The following is a 19,576-nucleotide window of genomic DNA, read 5'->3' as shown; positions in this document are numbered from 1 at the left end:
ATGATTTCCGGGGCGCCTGGGTGGCGCAGTCGGTTAAGCGTCCGACTTCAGCCAGGTCACGATCTCGCGGTCCGTGAGTTCGAGCCCCGCGTCAGGCTCTGGGCTGATGGCTCAGAGCCTGGAGCCTGTTTCCGATTCTGTGTCTCCCTCTCTCTCTGCCCCTCCCCCGTTCATGCTCTGTCTCTCTCTGTCCCAAAAATAAATAAAAACGTGGAAAAAAAAATTTTTTTAAAAATAAATGATTTCCTCCATTGGTTTATTCAATACAGGCTCACTGAGGGTCGGCTGTGTGCCTGGCACTGTTCTGGCCACTGGGGATACGGCAAAGAGACAACGGACAAAACTCTCTGCCCTCGTGGAGTTTACAGTATGGCCAGAACCGTGTAAACAAGGACACTAGACAGTCGGTCACATGGCCGGAAGTGCCACAGAGAAACACGAACCAGGCAAGGGCCAGGGCGGGCTGGGCTGCGGAGGGAGCGGGCTATGGCTTGAGACGATGTGGCTGGGGAAGGTCGTGAGGAGTAAGGAGGGTGACCAAACGCGTCCTGGTTTGCCCGGGACGGTCTCAGTTTTAAAACGACAAAGTCCTGGGGCACCTGGGTGGCTCCGTCGGTTGAGCGTCCGACTGTGGCTCAGGTCGTAATCTCGCGGCTCGTGAGTTCGAGCCCCACGTCGGGCTCTGTGCTGACGGCTCGGAGCCCGGAGCCTGCTTCGGATTCTGTGTCTCCCTCTCTCTCTCTGCCCCTGCCCTGCTTGCACTCTGTCTCTCTCTCTCTCTCTCTCAAAAATAAACATTAAAAATAAAATGAAATAAGATAAAACAAAATAAAAAAGTCCTGCCTTCTAAGAACGTCCTCGGTACTAGGTAAACTGGAATGACTGCTCACGGCAAGTGTGTGCCGTGGCACCCACAGCGCTCGGAGGAGATCCTCCGAACCCCCTGGAACGGCGGGCCATGGAAGCTGCTTGCTGGAAGGCCTGTATCTGGCCCGCTCCAGAAGCACTGCTCCCAGCGTGAGCTGCTCCCACGCCGGGCGCCTCCTGGCCTTTTGTCCCCTCCCCCACTTCTGCTTCTCCTCTCGATGCAGACGTGGCCGGATCCCACCTTGGTCTCGTGTCCTCCTAGACCGTGACTCTGGACCGGATCCCGCTCTCCCCCAACGGGGACAATAAAAAAAAAAAAAAAAAAGATAAATGGTGGACACCTACCGCCTGCTTACTCTGGGCTAAGCCTATGGTAGCTCGTTTACTCCTAACAGACCCGTAAGAACCTATGATTCCCATTTTGCGCAAGAAGAAATCGAGGCTCAGCGGGTACAGGGCTTTGCTCTGGGTCAGCACAAGGCCGGGCACCTATTAAGCGCCCTCGTTCCCCAAACATCTGTTTCAGGAAAGAAGAAACTGGTTGCTGAAGGTCACGGGGCAAGCAGCAGAACCTGAGAGTGAAATGGTGGTCGTCTAAGGCCAAAGTCCATGATGCTTTCTGCCACCCTCACCTTGCTGACGTTATCTCCTCCTCCTCCCCTCGCCCATGCTCGTCGACCTATCCACGAGTCCTTCTTGAGCGAGTACAACATCGGCGCCAGAAAAGCACTCCCACGTGCTGATGGCTCGCGTGAGACAAAGGCCAACGTTCCTCATATGTAAAGAGTTGCTACAAATCAACAAGAAAATGGCCAGGAACCCAAATTTTCAACGGCAAGGGGTACGAGCAGGCGATTCCAGGGAAAGCACAAACAGCTCTACATCTACGAACACCTGCCCAATCTCGTGGTCAGAAACGCAAACCGAAACAAGGCGAGAAGCTGCTTTTCACCCGGCAGGCGGGCGAAGTTCAATCCACTGCTGAGGCCGTGCAGAAACGGGCACAGACGACATACCGCTGTTAAAGGGTGCCCCGATTGGTGCTCCACAGAGGGCGATCTGGCGCCACCCGTCACAACCACAGACGCCTGGGACAGACCCGGCGCTTTCCTTTTTTGAGAACCCGCCCCGCAAAGTGACGTACAGACGGTGATGCCTTGCCGCTTGGCTCCTCACAGCCAAAGGCTGGAAAGGACCTAGCTGCTCGGCAACGAGGACCAGTTAAATAAATGCCAGCCCGTCGGCACGGCGGAGAACGGCGCGGTCCGCGAGAGAATGAAGCAACGTCTCCGAGATGAGTCCCTGCCTGAACGAGAGAAGGTGCAAGATCGCATGCAGAGTGTGCTCTTGCTTTTGAACGAAGTGGGAAGAAAAGAATCCAGGCGCCGCCTGCACAGCACCGCCCCGGGGAGGCAGGGCGGGAATCCGTGGCTCGGGAGAAAGGGCTTTTCAGCTACATCTCCGGTTATCTTTCGAGATGCGAACCCTCTGACCGTGTTGCTCCTCCGGAGGCGGAAGTGGTCACTGTAGGAAAGAAGTGCCTGCCGTGTGCACCCCGTGTCCCTGCCTACGGTGTGGGCTCCCCCTGGCCTGGCTCTGGTCCTAGGAGTCCACGGCCGCCAGGAGACCCTCAGGAAAGATCTGGGGAGCGAAGGGACACCTTTCCCAAGCCAGCAAGACAGAGAGGCAGGCAGGGCAGCCAGAGCGAGGGGGAGGGGGGAGCAGGAAGGAGGGGTTTGCAGGGGCAAGGCTCGGTCTGAGCTGGGGCACAGGCTGCTGGGGTTCATCTACCTGGGGGGCCGGCGCCGGGGAAGCCTGGCTGTCGGGGGCCTGAGGGCCGAGGCCAGCTCCTTTGGCGGCGGGGGTGGTCGGGGCTGGGTCTTGGGCGGGAGGCGGGGCGCTGACTATGACCGAGGCGGGCACGGAGAGGTGGGGGCCGTCTGCGGAGAGGGGCTGCTGGCTCCTCTCCTGAAACGGGCAGCCCGCACAGGGTCAGAAGGTCACCCCACGGCCCCCGCAGCCTCCCCACCCCCAAGATCCCGGGCTCCCCAACGTCCCAGAGCAGGGGGTGGTGGGGACCGGGCACAGGGGCACCGAGAGGCCGGGTGCAGAGGCCGGGGCGGCTCGGAGCCCGGGGTCCGGGCACCAGGGGGCCTGCTACCCCAGCAAGTTCGTTTCGCTCAGGTCCCGTCGGTCCTCCGGCTCCACCTCGCCCGCGGCCTCCCGCCCCATCTGTCTGTCTGCCCATCTGTCTGTCTGTGTCTTGCCCGGCTCTCTCTGATTCTCATCCCCTCCAGCAGGAGAGCAGACAGTCAGCCTGTCGGCCAGTCAGTCCCCCTCCTCGTCCCCGAGGGGACAGCCCGCGTCACCGGGAGCAGGGAGTGCCGCTCTGAGACGCCCTCCCAAGCCCACCAGATGCCCCCCTCCCAGTCGCTGCCTCCCCACCCCCCACCCCCTGCACACACACACCTTGAGCTCCAGCTCCCGGCCCCTCCCCGCAGCACACACCCCCTGTCCGCGCCCCTCCCCGGCCACTTACCTGCGGCAGGAACATCTGCAGGGAGTCCTGAGTGAGGATGGCCGCGGTGGCGGCAGAGGGTGGCTGTCCCAGGACGATCTTCTCTGGGCTGGACGCCAGGCCCGGGCTGGGCTGGGGGGTGGTGGCCTGAGGCGGGGCGGCGGCCTGAGGGGCGGGGGCCTGGGGGGGAGGCTGCTGCGCCGCCGGTGGCTGCTGGAGGCCCAAAGGCAGCGGTGTGCTGGCGGCCGGTGGCGCCTGGGGGGCCGTCTGCACCGCGAGGACGGGCGCGGTCTCCCCGGTGGCGGCCGGGGGGGCCGGCTGCACCAGCCCGTCGGGGGCGTTGAGCATGGCCACGGCGCTGGGAGGCAGGGTGACCCCCTGGAGGACGGTGGTGGCCGCGGGGCCCGTGGGCGCCGGCTGGCTCTGCGTGGGCAGGCTGCCCGCGGCCAGCGACACGGGCATCTGGAAGAGCGCCGGCTGGCCCACCTGGATGGGGGCGGCCGAGAGGATGTGGGCGGCGCTGTGGGCCCCCGAGTGGGGGGCCAGCACGGGGCCCAGGCTCAGCGGGCCCGCCAGGTTCTGGTTGGTGAGGATGGGGTTTGCGATGAGCTGTCCGCCCGCGTGGGGGGCCGCGGCCGCCAGGATCTGCCCGCCGACGTTGGTGGGCAGGGCCGACAGCGTCTGGGGCAGCTGGACGGCGGGCGCCCCCGGCAGCAGGAACTGGTTCTGGCCCGGCAGCATGTGCTGGGCGGGGATGACGATGCTGCTGCCCTGATTCAAGAGGTGGACGCTCATGGGCTTGCTCAGGGCCCCGGGCGGCTGAGGCGGGGCGGCCCCCGTCGTGGTGGCCGGAGGCTGCTTGAAGACGTTGGCCTGCAGGGCCGGCGCCGGGAAGCCCGACAGCACCACGTTCTGGCCGGCCTTGCCCGCTGCCATGAAAGTCAGGTTCTGGGGGGCCTTGGGCGGCTGGGGGAGGCCCCCCGCCTCGCCCTGGATGGTGAGCGTGGCGCCCGCGGGGGCGAACGGCTTGGGGGTGAGCTGGTAGAGCTTGGGGGGCAGCACGCCGGCGGGCTTGGGCTGGATGGGCGTGGGCGTGCGATGCAGGATCACGTTGGGCGCCGGGACCAGCGGCGACGTGCCGAGGCCGGGGGCCGCCGAGGGCGCCCCGCCAGCCGCTGCGGGGGCGGCCCCGGCCCCTCCGAACACCGAGTTCCCGTTGAGCGTGGTGGCCACGGCGGTGGGGAGGCTCTTCTGAATGACCAGGCCCGCCCCCTGGGGCGAGACGCCGGCCGACGCCAGGGTCACCGGCTCCGAGGGGCCGGCCGCCGAGGCCAGGTAGCCGCTGACGGGCACTTGCTTGGCCAGGAGCTGGGAGGTGGGCGGGTTGAGTGCCATGACGGGCTGGCCCACCACCTGGATGGGCGCCAGGCCGAGCGTGGCCGCCGCGGCGCCCCCAGGGCTGCCGTTGGGCAGGCCCTGGAGGCCCGGGATGGGCTGGAGGGTCACATTGCCCAGGCCCACGGGCTGCAGGAAGGGCTGGACGCTCAGCGCTTTGTTGACCACGTCCTGGGGCGGCACCAGGGCCTGGTGGGTCAGCACGGCGGGGGGGGCCTGCAGCCCCAGCAGGTCGGTGCCCCCCGGGAACAGGGCCTGGGGCCCGGCGGCCACGGCCGCGGCCCCTCCGGCCCCCGCCGGGCCCGCCCCGCCGTCCGCGGGCTGCAGGGTGGGCAGCTGGAAGGGGCCCAGGTCCAGCTCGGCCTCGGCCTCGAGGGTCTGCTCAGTGATGTTGGCCTCTTGGAGGCTCTGCTGGAGGATGTCGCAGGGCTGGTCGGCGCCCCCTCCGCCCCCGCCGCCGCCCCCCGCAGCAGGCGAGCCCAGGATGGCATCTTCCAGGAAGTCTAGGTCCACGCTGGGGGCCGGCTGCGTGGGCTCCGGGCTCAAGTGGTTGCCGGAAGCTTCTTGCACGTGGAGCTGGAGGCCGGGCGAGGTGGGAAGGGAAGAACAGAGGTTAACAAGGGGCTGGCGCAGGGCAGGGCTGACGCACAGGGCACTGGGTGCCGGCGCGGCCAGAGAGACCGCTTCACCTGGACGTGGCCGCCACCTACGTTCGCATCCCAGCCTCCGCCGGGCTCTGCCGTGCAGCCCGGGGCTTGCTTTCTCCGGCCTCGCTCTCCCCATCTGCACGCGTCCGCGGAACGGAATGAAAACTCTCCTCGAAGGAGCCATGAAGGCCCACAAAACCTCCACGTGCAGCTCCCCGCGCTCAGAAGCGCCCCGAAGGCCGCCCACGCCTTCCTAACCCTTTTGGTAGCAAACCCTGACCGAAAGTGATTACGGCGCTCTCGGGGAGAGCCACAATTTGCCCACGTGACGTGACCCTTCCGGAGGCGGACCGTGGAGAGGGGAGCGAGCGTGTCACGTGACGTCCCGCATCCCTTTCCCGGAACCCCTGAAAGGACCCGGAGTTCTGAAACACGCCCGGCCCCCAAAGCTTCCGGGTTGAAGACCGGGGTTGTGTTCGTTAGGGACAGCGGCAGCTACCGTCGGGGGCCTTACTCTGCGCCGGCCGTGCTGAGTCGGACGCATCTTCAGCGCCTTCCACGCTGTCCCGGATTGCGATCCAGGCACGTACGGTCGAGACACGCACGGATATTTGAGCAAACGCGGCACAGGCGAGAGTTGCGCGCCCCCACCCTCCTTTCCCAGACGGAGAGAGGGGACTGCTTGGCAGGATGTGGCTCCCAATCAGCCCCCAGCCCAGACCCGGACGGTTCTGAGTTCTTAACCACTTAAATGGCCACAACCAAACCTGCCTCCTAGGACGGTCATGACCTTCACGGACATCACACGCAGGGGGCTTGAAGCCGGACCAGGGGCTTCACGGGCGTTAAAAAAGGATGGTACGGGGCACCTGGGCGGCTCAGTCGGTTGAGCGTCCGACGCTTGATTGTGACTCAGGTCAGGAGCTCATGGTTCGCGAGACTGAGCTCTGTGTCTGGCTCTGGGCTAACAGCACGGAGCCTGCTTGGGGTTCTCTCCCTCTCTCTCTGTTCCTCCCCTACTCTCTAGATAGATAGATAGATAGATAGATAGATAGATAGATAGATAGATAGATAAAGGAAACTTAAAAAGGATGGCAACATGACTAATCACAAAGTCAGAATCCAGGCTCGTCACTGTTCCTGGGTCTATAAAGGGTCAGATAAAGGTTTATTGGTCAGGTTCTAGATTAATCATTTATATTATGAAAGATAAATTATTCAGAACATATTATCGCAGCTGTCGTGAGCACTAAGTAAAAATGACCGGAAAGGGCTGGGTAGCATACAGTAAGTGTTAATAAATGACAGTTATGACAAGAGGGAGGAGGGAGAAGACAGGAGGAGGAGGGGGAGGGATGAGGCGAAGGGGGCTTGGGAAGGGGGGAGGAAGGGAGAAGCAGCAGAAGAGGAAGAAGAGGGAAGGTCAAGTGGCATGGTCAGGCACACAGTAGGTGCTTAATTAACGTCCACTGCGTTCCCCACTCTGGGCTTTGCCTGGCACCCCTGCCCCCGTTTTCCAGATGGAGACTGAGGTCTGCGTCAGTCGACCCCCTTCCCCTGGGGGACACCCAACCACGGCTAAGCAGGGACAGGCCCCCAGGCCCCCACACTGCCTGCTCCCTAGACGAGTGTCCCCTGGTGAACCCCAGAGCTGGCCTCTGCCTCAACTCCCCAGAACCGCTCTGTCCCAACTGACCCGAGGCCCCAAAGCCAGGGACCCGGGACCCTCCCCTTCTTCCCGAGGAGCCGGTGGGCAGAGCCAGGGCCACCCCACCCGGTCTCACCTCCACCCCCTGTGGCCCCCCCCCACCCTCCTCCGGGCAAAGCACCTCAGGGGGTGAACGTGACCCCCTTCCCTCTTGCCGTTAGGGCCTCCCTCCCGCCGGCCGCCTCCAGGGGCACCACGGGCCGTGACTCAGAGCCCGCCCCCCGCCCCCCACCGAACCCCTGAGTCACTTACCCCAGGACCTTCATAGAAGGCACTTTGGGCCTCCCCGGGGTTATCCAGGAGGTCGTCACCATCCAGCTGCAACAAGACCCGCCCCCACCCCAGGTCAAGGTCAGCTGGGCAGCGGGCTGGCCCTGCTCTAGAACAAAAACCAATTTGAAGTCACAGCGGACCAGGGGACAAAGACGGCACCTGGGGCGTCAGCATCGCGGGACACTCTGCCTCCAGAAAAGAGGCCCCAAAGAGAGGGGCTTGGCGGCGTGTTTAAAACCCAAGGTGTCCCCGGCACGGAGTCCGAGGCTCTCCCGACGCGCCTGCCTTGAACTCTAGACTCCTGCCTCCGTGCCTCTGCCCAAGCTGAGCCCCGCCTTCAGCCTTCGTCCCAGCACATCCTTCGGGACCCGTCGGACCCGCCACCTTCTCCCAACAACCACCCGTCTCTCCTTACTAAGTCACTCCTTTCTCTACGCGGCCCAAGTGCCCGGCGTGCCCCCCCCACCCCCCCACCATCTGGGCACCTAGCGCCCATGCCCAGCCTGACTCCGGGAGGGCAGGGACCTGATTCCCAAGGCGCATCTCTGAAACAGCACCTGACGTCCACGGAAGGGCCCACGGAATGTGCGTCCACGGCTGAGCCTCCCCAGTCTCTTTCCACGTGGATGTCTCTCCAGAACCCCGGGCACCCAGCACCGCCAACGAGGGGCCCCCCTGCACTCGTGGAATCTGCCCCCCCGAACCCCCAGCCTCAGAAGACACAACCCACTCAAATCTAGGAGGCATTCACACACTCTCCTCCTCAACGACTCCTCCACCAGCGGGTCTAGTCGGCTCTGCCTTCCAGACGGACCCCCAAAGCCAGCGCCCGGAGCCCCCCCCTTTAGTGCCCACCCCACGGCCCCGGCTGCCATCATCCCGCCGTCCTCGCCGCCATGCCTCAGTCGTCTGACGCTTCTCCTTCCAAGAGGTGGCGCTACATTCCCCTCCCTGTGATCGCGGGCCGGCTCAGTGACTCACTTCTCACGAATACAGAGTGACTTCGGTGGTGAGATCATAAGAGGCACTGAGCTTCCTCCTGGCCCTGGCCCTGGGGTCACTCGCTGTGGGGGAAGCCAGAGTGACACGTCCTGAGGACACTCAAGCTGTCCCTACAGGGAGGCCTATGTGCTGAGGAGCCAAGGCCTCTGGCCAACAGCCGCAGAAACGCGTCATCGTGGAAGCCCGTCCTCCAGCCCCGGACAAGCCTTCGGATGACAGCGGCCCCGGCCGACATCCTGACTGCAACCTCAGGACAGACGCCCCCGCGCCAGGGGCACCCAGCGAAGGGGCTGCCCAAGTCCCGACCCTCAGGAGCTGTGACAGCGCTAACAAACTTTAAGTCACTAAGCGTCGGGATAATTTGTTACACAGCCCCAGACAACCGATACAACTCCTCATGGCTCAGCCCGCTTCTACTTCCTGCTTTGCTCCAGGCCCCTCGTGACCTGTGACTTTTGTCCGCTCCAGTGTCTCCCCCCCACCAGTTTCCCCTTCAGTCCGGCCCCACCAGCCTTCTTTCTGTTCACTGACCGTAGCATGTTTTCCTGCATTTTTCTGCCTGCCCTTCTGCCCAGAGCATGCTAGCATGGGTGCCTCCCTCTGATCCTCCACTTTGGCCTTCAATGTCACCTCCCCGCCCACACTGAAGAACCCCCCCCCCCCCCCGGCTTTGTTTGAAACCATTTTGTTGTGCAAGTGACGTTCTTATTTTTATCCTCCTCTGCAGGGTGCGGTCGGTGACTGCTTTGTTTCCCCGAGGAAATGTGTACGGTGTGAGGGCAGGGATTTGCCACCTCCTCTGCTCTGGCCATGACCCCGGGGGCTCAGCTCACAGAAGGCGCGAGGCGGAGGTCTACTGAATCCGGGGCACAGGTCTCTCGGCCCCCCCAGTTCCACAGCCCCCTACCCCGGGGGGGCCCTCCCTGCGCCAGCACTCACCTTCTCAGATCCATGTAAGAAGTCATTGAGGGCCTGAGGGTCGCTGAAAGACAGAAGAGGAGAGACACTGAGGAGGTGAAGGGGGGGAGGTGGGAGGGGGGGACAGGGAGGGCAGGAGGAGGCCGTTACTCACCAAATCACGTCTAGTAAGCACCTCCCATCCTCATCATCCATCGCCACTGCACGGGGTGGGGCGGGAAGAGGGCAGGGGACACAAGGTTAGACGTCTGTGCGGCACGCCAGGACCCTCCCTTCAAGGACAGTTCCCTGGGCCCAACGTCCGTGGAAGGTCAGGGTGTCTGTTCCCTGGAGTCTACAGGTGTGGGTGGGGGCGGGGAGAGCCTTCCAGGAGCCCCCCGCCCGGAGACAGGTGCCTTTTCCTCCTCCCCGACCTCTTGCCCGGCATCTGATGCCCCCGATGAGGACACTGACTGAGACTACGTGAGCCCTGATCGCATGTGAGCCTGCGCTGAGGCCTTCACGCACACGTAACCCTTTCAATCCTCACGGTACCCCACAAGGGGGGAGGTCCTGCCATCCCCACGTCGCAGAGGAGTAACTGGGGACGTGGAGACCGTCATCCATTTCCCAGCCAACAGCAGGGGGCAGAGCCAGGCCTTGAACGCAGGGTCCGGCCCGGAGCAGGGTGTGGCTGGGGGGGGGGAACAGTCCCGAACCTCACCGAGGATGTGGTGACTGTCGTGGGTTCCCCTCCCCGCGACACACAGACACATACAAAACCTCACGTGCGCCCCCAGCTGGTTAGAGCCCCTCCCCCGTGACAGCGTTCTGTGACCGCCACCCCCAACCATCACCCCAACTCCCAGGATCCCCCAAGCACTCCAGGGGCATAAAGAGTCTCGGGAAGGGGCTTCTCATAGTTGGTTCGGGGCCTGCGAAGCCGGCAGGCACAGGCTCCCCCCAACACACAGCAATGACCGGCCGCGGGGACCGTCCCTGGAGGTCCTTCCCTGGCTCTCGCTGCCTTTCGCAGCGGTGATAACATGTTCTGTCCGGCTCCACATACCAGCCCCACCAACGCTTCCTTCTTCCTGTGGCCGGCGAGCCCTGCCCTCCCCAACCAGCCTGGGGCAGGGGCCGGGGCGGGGAGTGGGGGGAAGCCCAGCCAGGGGACAGAAAGGCAGGTCCTGCAAAGCATCTGGAGAAAAGGGGAAAGTGGGGAGAAGATCCCCACCTGCAGCTGGCAGGGAGGCAGGGGGATGGTCCAAATGACCCGGGGCAGGGGGGGGCGGGGGCGGTCCAAGGCCGGAGACGGAGGGGCTAAGCCAGGCTCCGCCAGGAAGGAACGTTCCTTCTCCGCCCAGGGGTCAAGGTGGGCCCAGGGAGGTGGAATCAGGGACACACGCCCCTCGGGGCACGAACCGGGACCCTCGGCCGGTTACCTGCGCTACAAACGAATCATGAAGGGAAGGAGGGGGTGTCCACTCCAGGTCTATGCGGGGCCCCCGGCTGGGGACTTGGGGAGTGTCCTTTCGGGGGCCAGCTGTGGAGAGAGAACAAGAGGGAGTCTGTGAGAGAAAAAGCCAGGGACAGGGAGGGAGTTGCAGCGAGGAAGGAAGGGGCCAAACACAAGTTTAACAGCACGAGAGCCAACACCGGACGTTATCGTGCACGAGATGCGCGCACGGAGCGCGACGGCTGGCCACACGGTGTCACCTGAGCTGGGCACGAAGCTGGCACTTACACGACATAATTCACTGAGGCTTCGACCTGATAGAACAGTCGATTCTCGTTATCCGAGGCGCCTCCGTTCTGCACGGCCGCCTTGGGGACCCGGGGCGACACTCGGTGCTAGGCCGGGGGGGGGGGGGCGTTTTTAACAGCAAAACCGCCAACGAGAAGCAGGAAGGATGTAAACGGAGTGGCGCTAAGCATCGTGAGAGGTGAAATGAGAAGTCAAAGTGTTGCCTCGTCCAGCCTCAGCGGGAACAGGTGCTTTGGGCCACTCAAGCGTTTTCACGCGTCCCCAAGTGACCAGGGCAGCGCATCGGTATCGATCTGTGGGTTACACGTGTCGGCAGATACGGGATCGCGAATAACGAGGATCGACTGGAACGGAACGGCCACGGGGAGGGGAGGGTGTCGGCCCGCCGCTGGTTTTAAGTGCTCTACCCACACGAACCCATTTCACCTTTTCTTTGTTTCTTAATGTTTTTATTTTTTTTTAATTCTTTAAAAAACTTTTAAAAATTTTAAAGATTAAAAAAAATTTTTTTTTAAATCCCTCTTTATTTTCGAAAGAGAGAGAGAGAGACAGAGGGCAAGTGGAGGGAGGAAGAGGGAGAGAGGGAGACACAGAATCCGAAGGCTCCAGGCTCCGAGCTGTTGGCACACGGCCCGACGCGGGGCTCGAACCCACGAACCGTGAGATCGTGACCGGAGACGAATTCGGACGCTTCACCGACCGAGCCACCCAGGCGCCCCCGGGATAGGCACGTTTATTAGCCCCATTCCACAGAGGGGGAAAGTGAGGCTCAGGCCCGTGATGTCTACTCCCAGGAGCCCTCAACTGGTAAGGGGCCAGGCCGGGGCCTGAGCCAAGGCCGGCTAAGAGTCCCCGCTCTTAGCCACCTATCCCGCGGATGGACGTTCCTCTCGTCAGGCTGTTTTCCTTCCAGAATCTGAAGCAACTATGGCAAAAATGTCAGGAGAAGATGAAGCTGCCAACGGCCTGTTATCATTTCATGAATGCTTGGAATAGTTCAGATCCGAAAAAGCGATAAAGGGAGGGGTGGGGAGGAGGGAGAGGAGTGGTTGCACCCGGCCCTGGGAAGACCTAGGAAGCAATCCGTCACAAGACCCAGGAACGTGGGATCCTGGGATCTGTGTCCCATCTGGATGCGCGGCCTTGGCCTGGCGGTGTTCACAAGCACCCAGCTTCCCACTGGTTCCTTCCCTCCTCCCAGCCTGGAGTTTCAGGTGTGGTCCCAGCTCCGCAGACCTCGGGCCAGCAGAACCGCGCCCGGGAGCGCGAGTTTCCTGAACGGGACTCTCCAGACGGGGGGGGGGGGGGGGTCCGGGGGTGAATGTCCAGCGGGAGGCTCCTGACGTCTCGCCGAAAAAAATTTTCAAGTTTCCTTATTGATTTCGAGAGAGAGCGAGCAGGGGAGGGAGGAGCAGAGAGGGCGGCAGGGGGGGATGTGGAGACTCTGAAGCAGGTTCCACGCCGTCAGCGCAGAGCCCGAGACGGGGCTCGATCCCAGATCCCGGGAACAGCGAGATCGCGACCTGAGCCAAAACCGAGAGCCGGACGCTTTAACCCACTGAGCCACCCAGACGCCCCAGGAGAATGTTTTCATCCATGCGTCTTTATTCCGATGGTCACAGCAGAGAAAGGAACGGCGACGGGGGGGGGGGGGGGCTTTTCGGCGAGAGGAAAACGTTCTGCGCGTGGGGGATGCAGTGAAGGTGCCGGTTAAGTGAGGGTTTAAAACGTAACGGCTCGGATCTGCGCGTGTAATGCTCAAAACGTGTACATTTTACCTTAAGAAGCCGTAAAAAAAAAAGAAAAGAAAAGAAAGAAAGGAAGGGAAGGGAAGGGAAGGGAAAGGAAAGGGAAGGGAAGGGAAGGGAAGGGAAGGGAAGGGAAGGGAAGGGAAGGGAAGGGAAGGGAAGAAAAGGAAAGAAAAGAAAAGAAAAGAAAAGAAAAGAAAGAAAGAGAAAAGAAAGAAAAGAAAAGAAAAAGAAATATCAACACCAGTAGTGGTAGCGGGGCGGGGGAGAGGCCAGACAGGAGTGGCAGGACGGGTGGGAGCTGGTAAGGCTTCGGGTGCCGGTCGCTGGCCGTTGTGGGGAGTTTCCACATTAAGAGGAAAATAGCAGGCCAGCGATCAGCTCCGCACCTCTGCCTCCCCGTCTCCCATCGGCCTGAAGCCAAGAGACGCGGCGTGAAACGACAGATCCCCGCTCCGCCGTGCGTGGGCTGGGCGACACCGGGCAGGTGACCTCACCTCTCTGTGCCTCGATGTGTTCCTGGGCCAAAAGCGTATAATCACAGTCCCTGTGTCTCCTCTGCTGGCGGAGAGTCTCTGAGGACAGGGCCTGGGCTGTGGTGCGCACACAGCGGGCACTGGGATCGATACTGCCCTTGATGTCGCTGTTTTGTGAGCCCTGCCAAACGCGGCCGGCTGATGAGAAAAGGTCAGCCCTGACCCTGCCTCCTGTCCCCCATGGTCTCACACTGATGCCCAGGACCTTCCCTGGATCTAGAAGCCCGGGTTCCCGCCCAGCCTGTGTGCCCCGCGACCAGTTACTCACCCCCCATCCCCCGTGCCTCAGTTTCCCCACCAGGCCGAGGGGGCTAACGGCACGTCCCCCGCCACGGGATCGTTACGCACGAACTCCTTCAGTCCTCACGCGTGCCAAAGTGTTTCGCAAGCATTCAACTGCCGCTGTGGACATGACCCGGTGTGGCGACCCCCCAAAGCTTTCCGGCCAGTCAGGTTGGGGAAAAAAGCCCCCCAGGCTCCAGCTTTTCCACCAGGTGCCAGTGCCGCGTGAGCACCGCGGGAGGAAGGCTGTATACGTCACCAGCTTCCGTGATGGGTCATGCACACGGTCCTACTTAAGCCGCCCGGCACCACGCCTCCTCGCATCCTTCCAAGGCCAGCTTTACGCCCATTTCTCAGGTGAGATAAATGAGGCCAAACGGAGTGGTTATGGAGAAGCCACGGCCATCACGGCCAAAGAAACGTGCCCACGCGGGGCTAACCAGGCACCCTGCAGCCCTTCACCCAAGCAGGCAGAAGGAGGCTTGAAGGACACAAATGAAGGGCGCTTGGGTGGCTCAGTGGGTTGAGCGTCCGACTGCGGCTCAGGTCACGATCTCCCGGTTCGTGGGTTCGAGCCCCACGACAGCTCGGAGCCCGGAGCCTGCTTTGGATTCGGTGTCTCCCTCTCTCTCTGCCCCTCCCCCGCTCACAAGGTGTCTGTCTCTCTCTCAAAAATAACCATTAAAAAAACTCTAAAATGTTTAAAAAAGGGCACAAACGAAGCCACCAGCCGTTGAAAGAGACAGAATTTGAACAGTGCCCGGATATCCGACAATATTAAGAAACTGTGATTAACATTCCGGGGGTAACAACGGCCTCGCGTTTTCTTCCTTTCCTTGGAGTCCTTACCTTTTATTTATTTTTTTATTTTTTTTTAACGTTTATTTATTTTTGAGACAGAGAGAGACAGAGCATGAACAGGGGAGGGGCAGAGAGAGAGGGAGACGCAGAATCTGAAACAGGCTCCAGACTCCGAGCCATCAGCCCAGAGCCCGACGCGGGGCTCGAACTCACGGACCGCGAGATCGTGACCTGAGCCGAAGTCGGACGCTCAACCGACTGAGCCACCCAGGCGCCCCCAAAAATTCTTATTTATTTATTTTGAGAGAGAGAGTGAGTGCGGGACGGGCAGAGAGAGAGGAAGAGAGAGCATCCCAAGCAGGGCTCCTTGCTGTTAGCACACAGCCTGATGCGGGACTCGAACTCATGAAAACCATAAGACCATGACCTGGGCTGAAACTGAGAGTCGGATGCTTATCCGACCGAACCAACCGGGCGCCCCTAGATTTTTTTTTTAATTTTTAATGTTTATTTATTTTTGAGAGACAGAGACACAGAGCACGAGTAGGGGAGGGGCAGAGAGAGAGGGAGACACAGAATCCGAAGCAGGGTCCAGGCTCCGAGCTGTCAGCACAGAGCCCGACGCGGGGCTCGAACTCACAGACCGCGAGATCATGACCTGAGCCAAAGTCGGACGCTTAACCGACTGAGTCACCCAGACACCCCTGGCCACCCATATTACCATTATTCACCAGCGCAGGAGCAACTCATGTGGCCATCAACGGGCCATCAACCGTCATTCAGGAAGGGAGTTCTGACCCAGGCTTCGAAGTGGCTGGCCCCTGAGGACATCATGCGGAGTGAAACGAGCCAGTCGCGGAAAGACACGCGCTGCAGGATTCCACGTGTAACGCACACCGAGCCAGAGGGCGGGATGGGGGCTGCCAGGGGCTGGAGAGAAGGGGGAACGGGGAGCTAGTGCTTTGCGGGGGCAGAGTTTCAGTTCCGCAAGACGAAGAGCTCGGGCGACGGACGGCGGTGACCGTCGCACAACAGTGTGACTGCACTCGTGCCGTGGAACTGCACACTTGGGAATGGCCGAGGGGGGAGGGCGTCTGGCTGGCTCAGTCGGAAGAGCACGCGACTCTTGATCTCAGGGTGGCGAGTTCAAGCTCCACGCTGGGGGTCGAGACTACTTAATACGTTTTTAAAAAGTGGGGACGGTAGGCAATTTTATGTTATACGTAGTTTACCGTGATTAAAAAAAAAAAAAAAAAAAAAAAAGAGGGGCGCCTGGGTGGCGCAGTCGGTTAAGCGTCCAACTTCAGCTCAGGTCACGATCTCGCGGTCCGTGAGTTCGAGCCCCGCGTCGGGCTCTGGGCTGACGGCTCAGAGCCTGGAGCCTGCTTCCGATTCTGTGTCTCCCTCTCTCTGGCCCTCCCCCGCTCATGCTCTGTCTCTGTCTCAAAAATAAATAAACGTTAAAAAAAAAATTTTTTTTTAAAGAAAAAAAAGAAAATTAAGAAAAATAAAGGACAACCGGGGCACCTGGTGGCTCAGTCGGTTATGCGTCCAACTTCGGCCCAGGTCACGATCTCGCGGTCTGCAGGTTCGAGCCCCACGTCGGGCTTCTGTGCTGACGGCTCGGAGCACGGAGCCCGACACAGGGCTCGATCCCACGACCCTGAGATCACGACCCGAGCCGCAAGCAGGACTCGGACGCTTAGCGGACTGAGCCACCCAGGCGCCCCTAACATTTCCTCTCGATCACATTTGCCATTTGCCGGGCGCTCAACAGCCGCACGCAGCCGGTGGCCGCCGTCCCGGGGCAGCGCGGATCGAGGCCATATCCATCGCGGGCAGGGCTGGTCTGGCCAGAGTGGTGGAAACCTGGAGACTGACCAGGTTGGCTGAAGAGGAGGGGGCCCACCTTTTGCCCTGGTCTCTACTCGGTGCACGCGTGACGTTTTCCGCGGTGAGAAACGTTTGCTGAAAAACATCCTTTAATCCCAAGTATCGCATGACTGTCTGTCTGATGGTTCATTGTGTTTTCTTGCCTGTGGGATGCCGGTGCCCGCACGGGGGGGGGGGGGGGGGCTCGGTAAATATTCGCGGACGGAATCAACGAACGTGCGGAACGAGAGAAGACAAACCCATTCATTCGTTCAGAGCGGCCTGGTACAAAGGGCACCCCTGAAGTCTTGTGCGTCCAGCACGGGGATACCCTCATCGCGGGATACCCTAAGGAGCAAAAGCAGACCCGATCCTTGACCCTGGGACGCGTGTCCAGCGGTGGCATTGAATTCTCCCCCCGCCTCAACAACAACCATACTCAAAAGCTTTTCAAAAAGTGACTGGAGGGGGGGGGGCCACAATTAATGCACAAAGTTGCCAACCCAAAGTCGTCCACACAGGAATGGATGCCCCGCGTTCCCTCAGAGCAGACGCTTTAAGAGCCACCGCGTGGCTCTGCCCGAGTCCCACGACAAAGGGGGCACACGGAGCCACAGCCGACCCACGCGAGGCGCCGCCCCACACACTCAGCCGAGGCCGAGTGCCTCCCCAGCATCAGGTCTCGCGCTAACTGCATATCCACGGGACCCTCCGGGTCACCGGGAAGGCAGGAAGAAAAATGCTGCCTTGCGGGTCACCAGCTCAGGAAACCGGGACCCGAGAGGGGTCAGGACACCGGCCCCCCCACCAACCGCAAGTCCGGGGGCCCGAACTCGAACTCAGACCCCGCGATTCTGGAGCCCTCATTCTTCGCCACCCGCGCGCTATAAAAAGCAGGAAAAGCCAGGAGCTCAAGAGAGCAGCTCCAGGGAGCAGCTGTGACGCAACAATGTCAGAGCGTCCTTCCAGAAAATCGTGGGAATGCCTCCCGCGCGGGCAACGCAAGCCGAGTTCTGCACTGTCATCAGGAGCTCGGCGCAAGCCAGACGGCCCAGCAGGACCCGGAATTGAAAGCCTCCGCGGAGCTCCAGAAAACGGGCGGATTCTCACCTCCCAGGGTGAACGTCAGTACCCGCCCCGCCCGGGATAGTGACAGGTAACAAAAGTGAAAGCGGACAGAATTGTATCCTTTGCCACAGGAAGGAGAGAAGACGGTGCAGCAAAGCCTCCCGCTGGCAATGGCGTTTTGCAAACACCACTTCCCCAGCCCTCCCTCCGCCTTACTCACAGAAGCCCTGATGCTGTTCAGAGTAACACTTGCCAGCTCCGAGATGTAAACAAAGGCTGTTTTGAGTCAGTCTTTTTCAAACTATGGGTCACGCCTTGGAGGGTTGTGAAATCAAATTAGCAGGTTGTGACCAGGATTTTTTTTTTTTTTTGGGGGGGGGGGAATGGTTATAGAGTAAAATGGAACGGAACAGACTAGAAAATATTAAAAAGGCACCAGGCACGGGTAAAGCGTTACATATCGGTGTGTGAGATCGCTTTCAATTACGTGCGTCCGTACGTGGACACATTTCCTCCGGTGGGTCGCGGTCAAGGTGGCTTGAACATTAATTGGGCTAGGGGCGCCCGGGGGGCTCGGTCGGTTGAGCGTCCGACTCTTGATTTCGGCTCAGGTCATGGTCTCGCAGGTCGTGGGATCGAGCCCTGGGCTGACAGCGCGGAGCCTGCTTGGGATTCTCTCTGCCCCTCCCCCGCTCGCGTTCGACCCCTTTCTCTCTCTCTCTCTCTCTCGAAAGAAGGAAAACGTTAAAATAAAATAATTAGACTGAATCAGTGGCACCCCTACCCCCTGTATCGTTCGCTTCCCTAGGCTTCTTGGCAGCTAGGGTAGCCACGGTTGTGCACTCACTCACGGTTCTGTACCCTTTGGACGGTTCTGCAAACAGGAAAAGCCAAAGGGTACAGCCGGGTTCTGCTCAATGAGACATTTTGGGGAAGACTGTGGGCTGTTTGGGGGAAAGTTTTTCTTCTAGAATATAAAGACAGAGGTCCCCTAGGGAGAAAATCTCTTTGCGCCCCACTTCCAGCTTTGAATACAGCTGAGATGCCTGGGGCTGTTGCAGCCATTTTGCAACAATGAGGCAACACACCTAAGGCAGGTAGGCACGCCTGCGGAGGATAGCGGTTGGGAGGACAGAAGAAGACTGGGTTCTCAACAACTCCTCATGGGCCGCCTGCCTCCAGACTTCGTAATCCTTACAGCTCAACCCACCACTACGGTTCCCATTATCTGCAGCGGCACGCAACCTGATCTAGCTCGCATCTCCAGGTATCCTGGCGACCCGTCTCAAGGACTCTCTCGGCCTTCCGTGGGTCAAGGGCATCACGGATGGAGAGGGCTCAGCAAAATGGAAGAGGACTGGTAGAAAGGGGAGCTGAGCAAAGGGTCACTGTGGTTGACTGCAAAAGTGGCCAGAAATTCTTCTCCCTGGTCCCGTATGCTTTGCAGCTCCTCCTACCAAGAGATGGGGTCTGTCGCTCCACCCCTCGAACTTGGGCTGGCCTTGGCACGCTCCCGCCCTCTGCCCAGCGGCCGTGGGAAGAAGCCTGGGCTAGCCCGCGGAGGGACAAGAGTCACATGCTCATCTCCTGCATCGGCCCAGCTCACGCCCGGTCGAGCCCTAGGAGCACAGCCACCTAGGGGACCTACCGGTGACCACAGACACAGAGGCAAGTATTTTGAGAGAGAGAGAGTGTGTGTGAGCAGGGGCGGGGCGGAGAGAGGGAGAGGGAGAATCCCAAGCAGGCTCCGCACGGTCAGCTCAGAGCCCGATGCAGGGCTCGATCTCATGAACCCCAAGATCATGACCTGAGCCGACATCGAGGAGAGGTGGACACGCAACCGGCCACGCCAGCCGCCCAGGCGCCCCGACGTGGCTTTAAGCCACCGCGGCCTATCACGTTTTCCGAAAACGGCTGCGACAGCGTCACTGATCTCCCCGGATCCCACCCCCCCGCCCCAGGGCCACCCTGCCATCCCCCTCGGATCGAAAAGAGCTTGTGCGACCACTTCAAGCAGGACGGCATGACAGAAACGCCGCTGACTTCCCAGGCGGGGTCACGGAAAGCAATTTGGTTTCTGCCTGGTCCACGGGGACATCTACCCAGAAGCCCTAAGCCACACAGCCCGCCCCAGGGACTAAGGACCCGCCTGGACCTCACGCCTCTGACTCCACCCAAGTCTTACCCACTCCAC

The 19,576-nt window shown here is 61.0% G+C and overlaps 1 protein-coding gene across 2 annotated transcripts in view; it reads right to left on the bottom strand.

Moving 5' to 3' along the window:
• BICRA (BRD4 interacting chromatin remodeling complex associated protein) overlaps positions 1-19,576 on the bottom strand; it is an 80,949-nt gene that overhangs the window by 14,627 nt on the left and 46,746 nt on the right. The window contains exons 2-7 of one of the 2 annotated variants that reach the window (XM_030298016.1): positions 10,753-10,853; positions 9,483-9,528; positions 9,350-9,392; positions 7,388-7,453; positions 3,407-5,356; positions 2,659-2,835 (exon numbers count right to left, since the gene is read on the bottom strand). In XM_030298016.1, coding sequence (XP_030153876.1) covers positions 2,659-2,835; positions 3,407-5,356; positions 7,388-7,453; positions 9,350-9,392; positions 9,483-9,523 — 2,277 coding nt within the window. In that variant the 5' untranslated portion in view covers positions 9,524-9,528; positions 10,753-10,853. The remainder of the gene's footprint in view (positions 1-2,658; positions 2,836-3,406; positions 5,357-7,387; positions 7,454-9,349; positions 9,393-9,482; positions 9,529-10,752; positions 10,854-19,576) is intronic. The other variant, XM_030298017.1, reaches the window with a different exon arrangement.

Source organism: Lynx canadensis, chromosome E2 (genome assembly GCF_007474595.2).
Source record: "Lynx canadensis isolate LIC74 chromosome E2, mLynCan4.pri.v2, whole genome shotgun sequence".
Classification (NCBI taxonomy): Eukaryota; Metazoa; Chordata; class Mammalia; order Carnivora; family Felidae; genus Lynx; species Lynx canadensis.
Note: the sequence above shows the minus strand (reverse complement) of the source record. Positions and strands in the feature narration are given on the sequence as shown.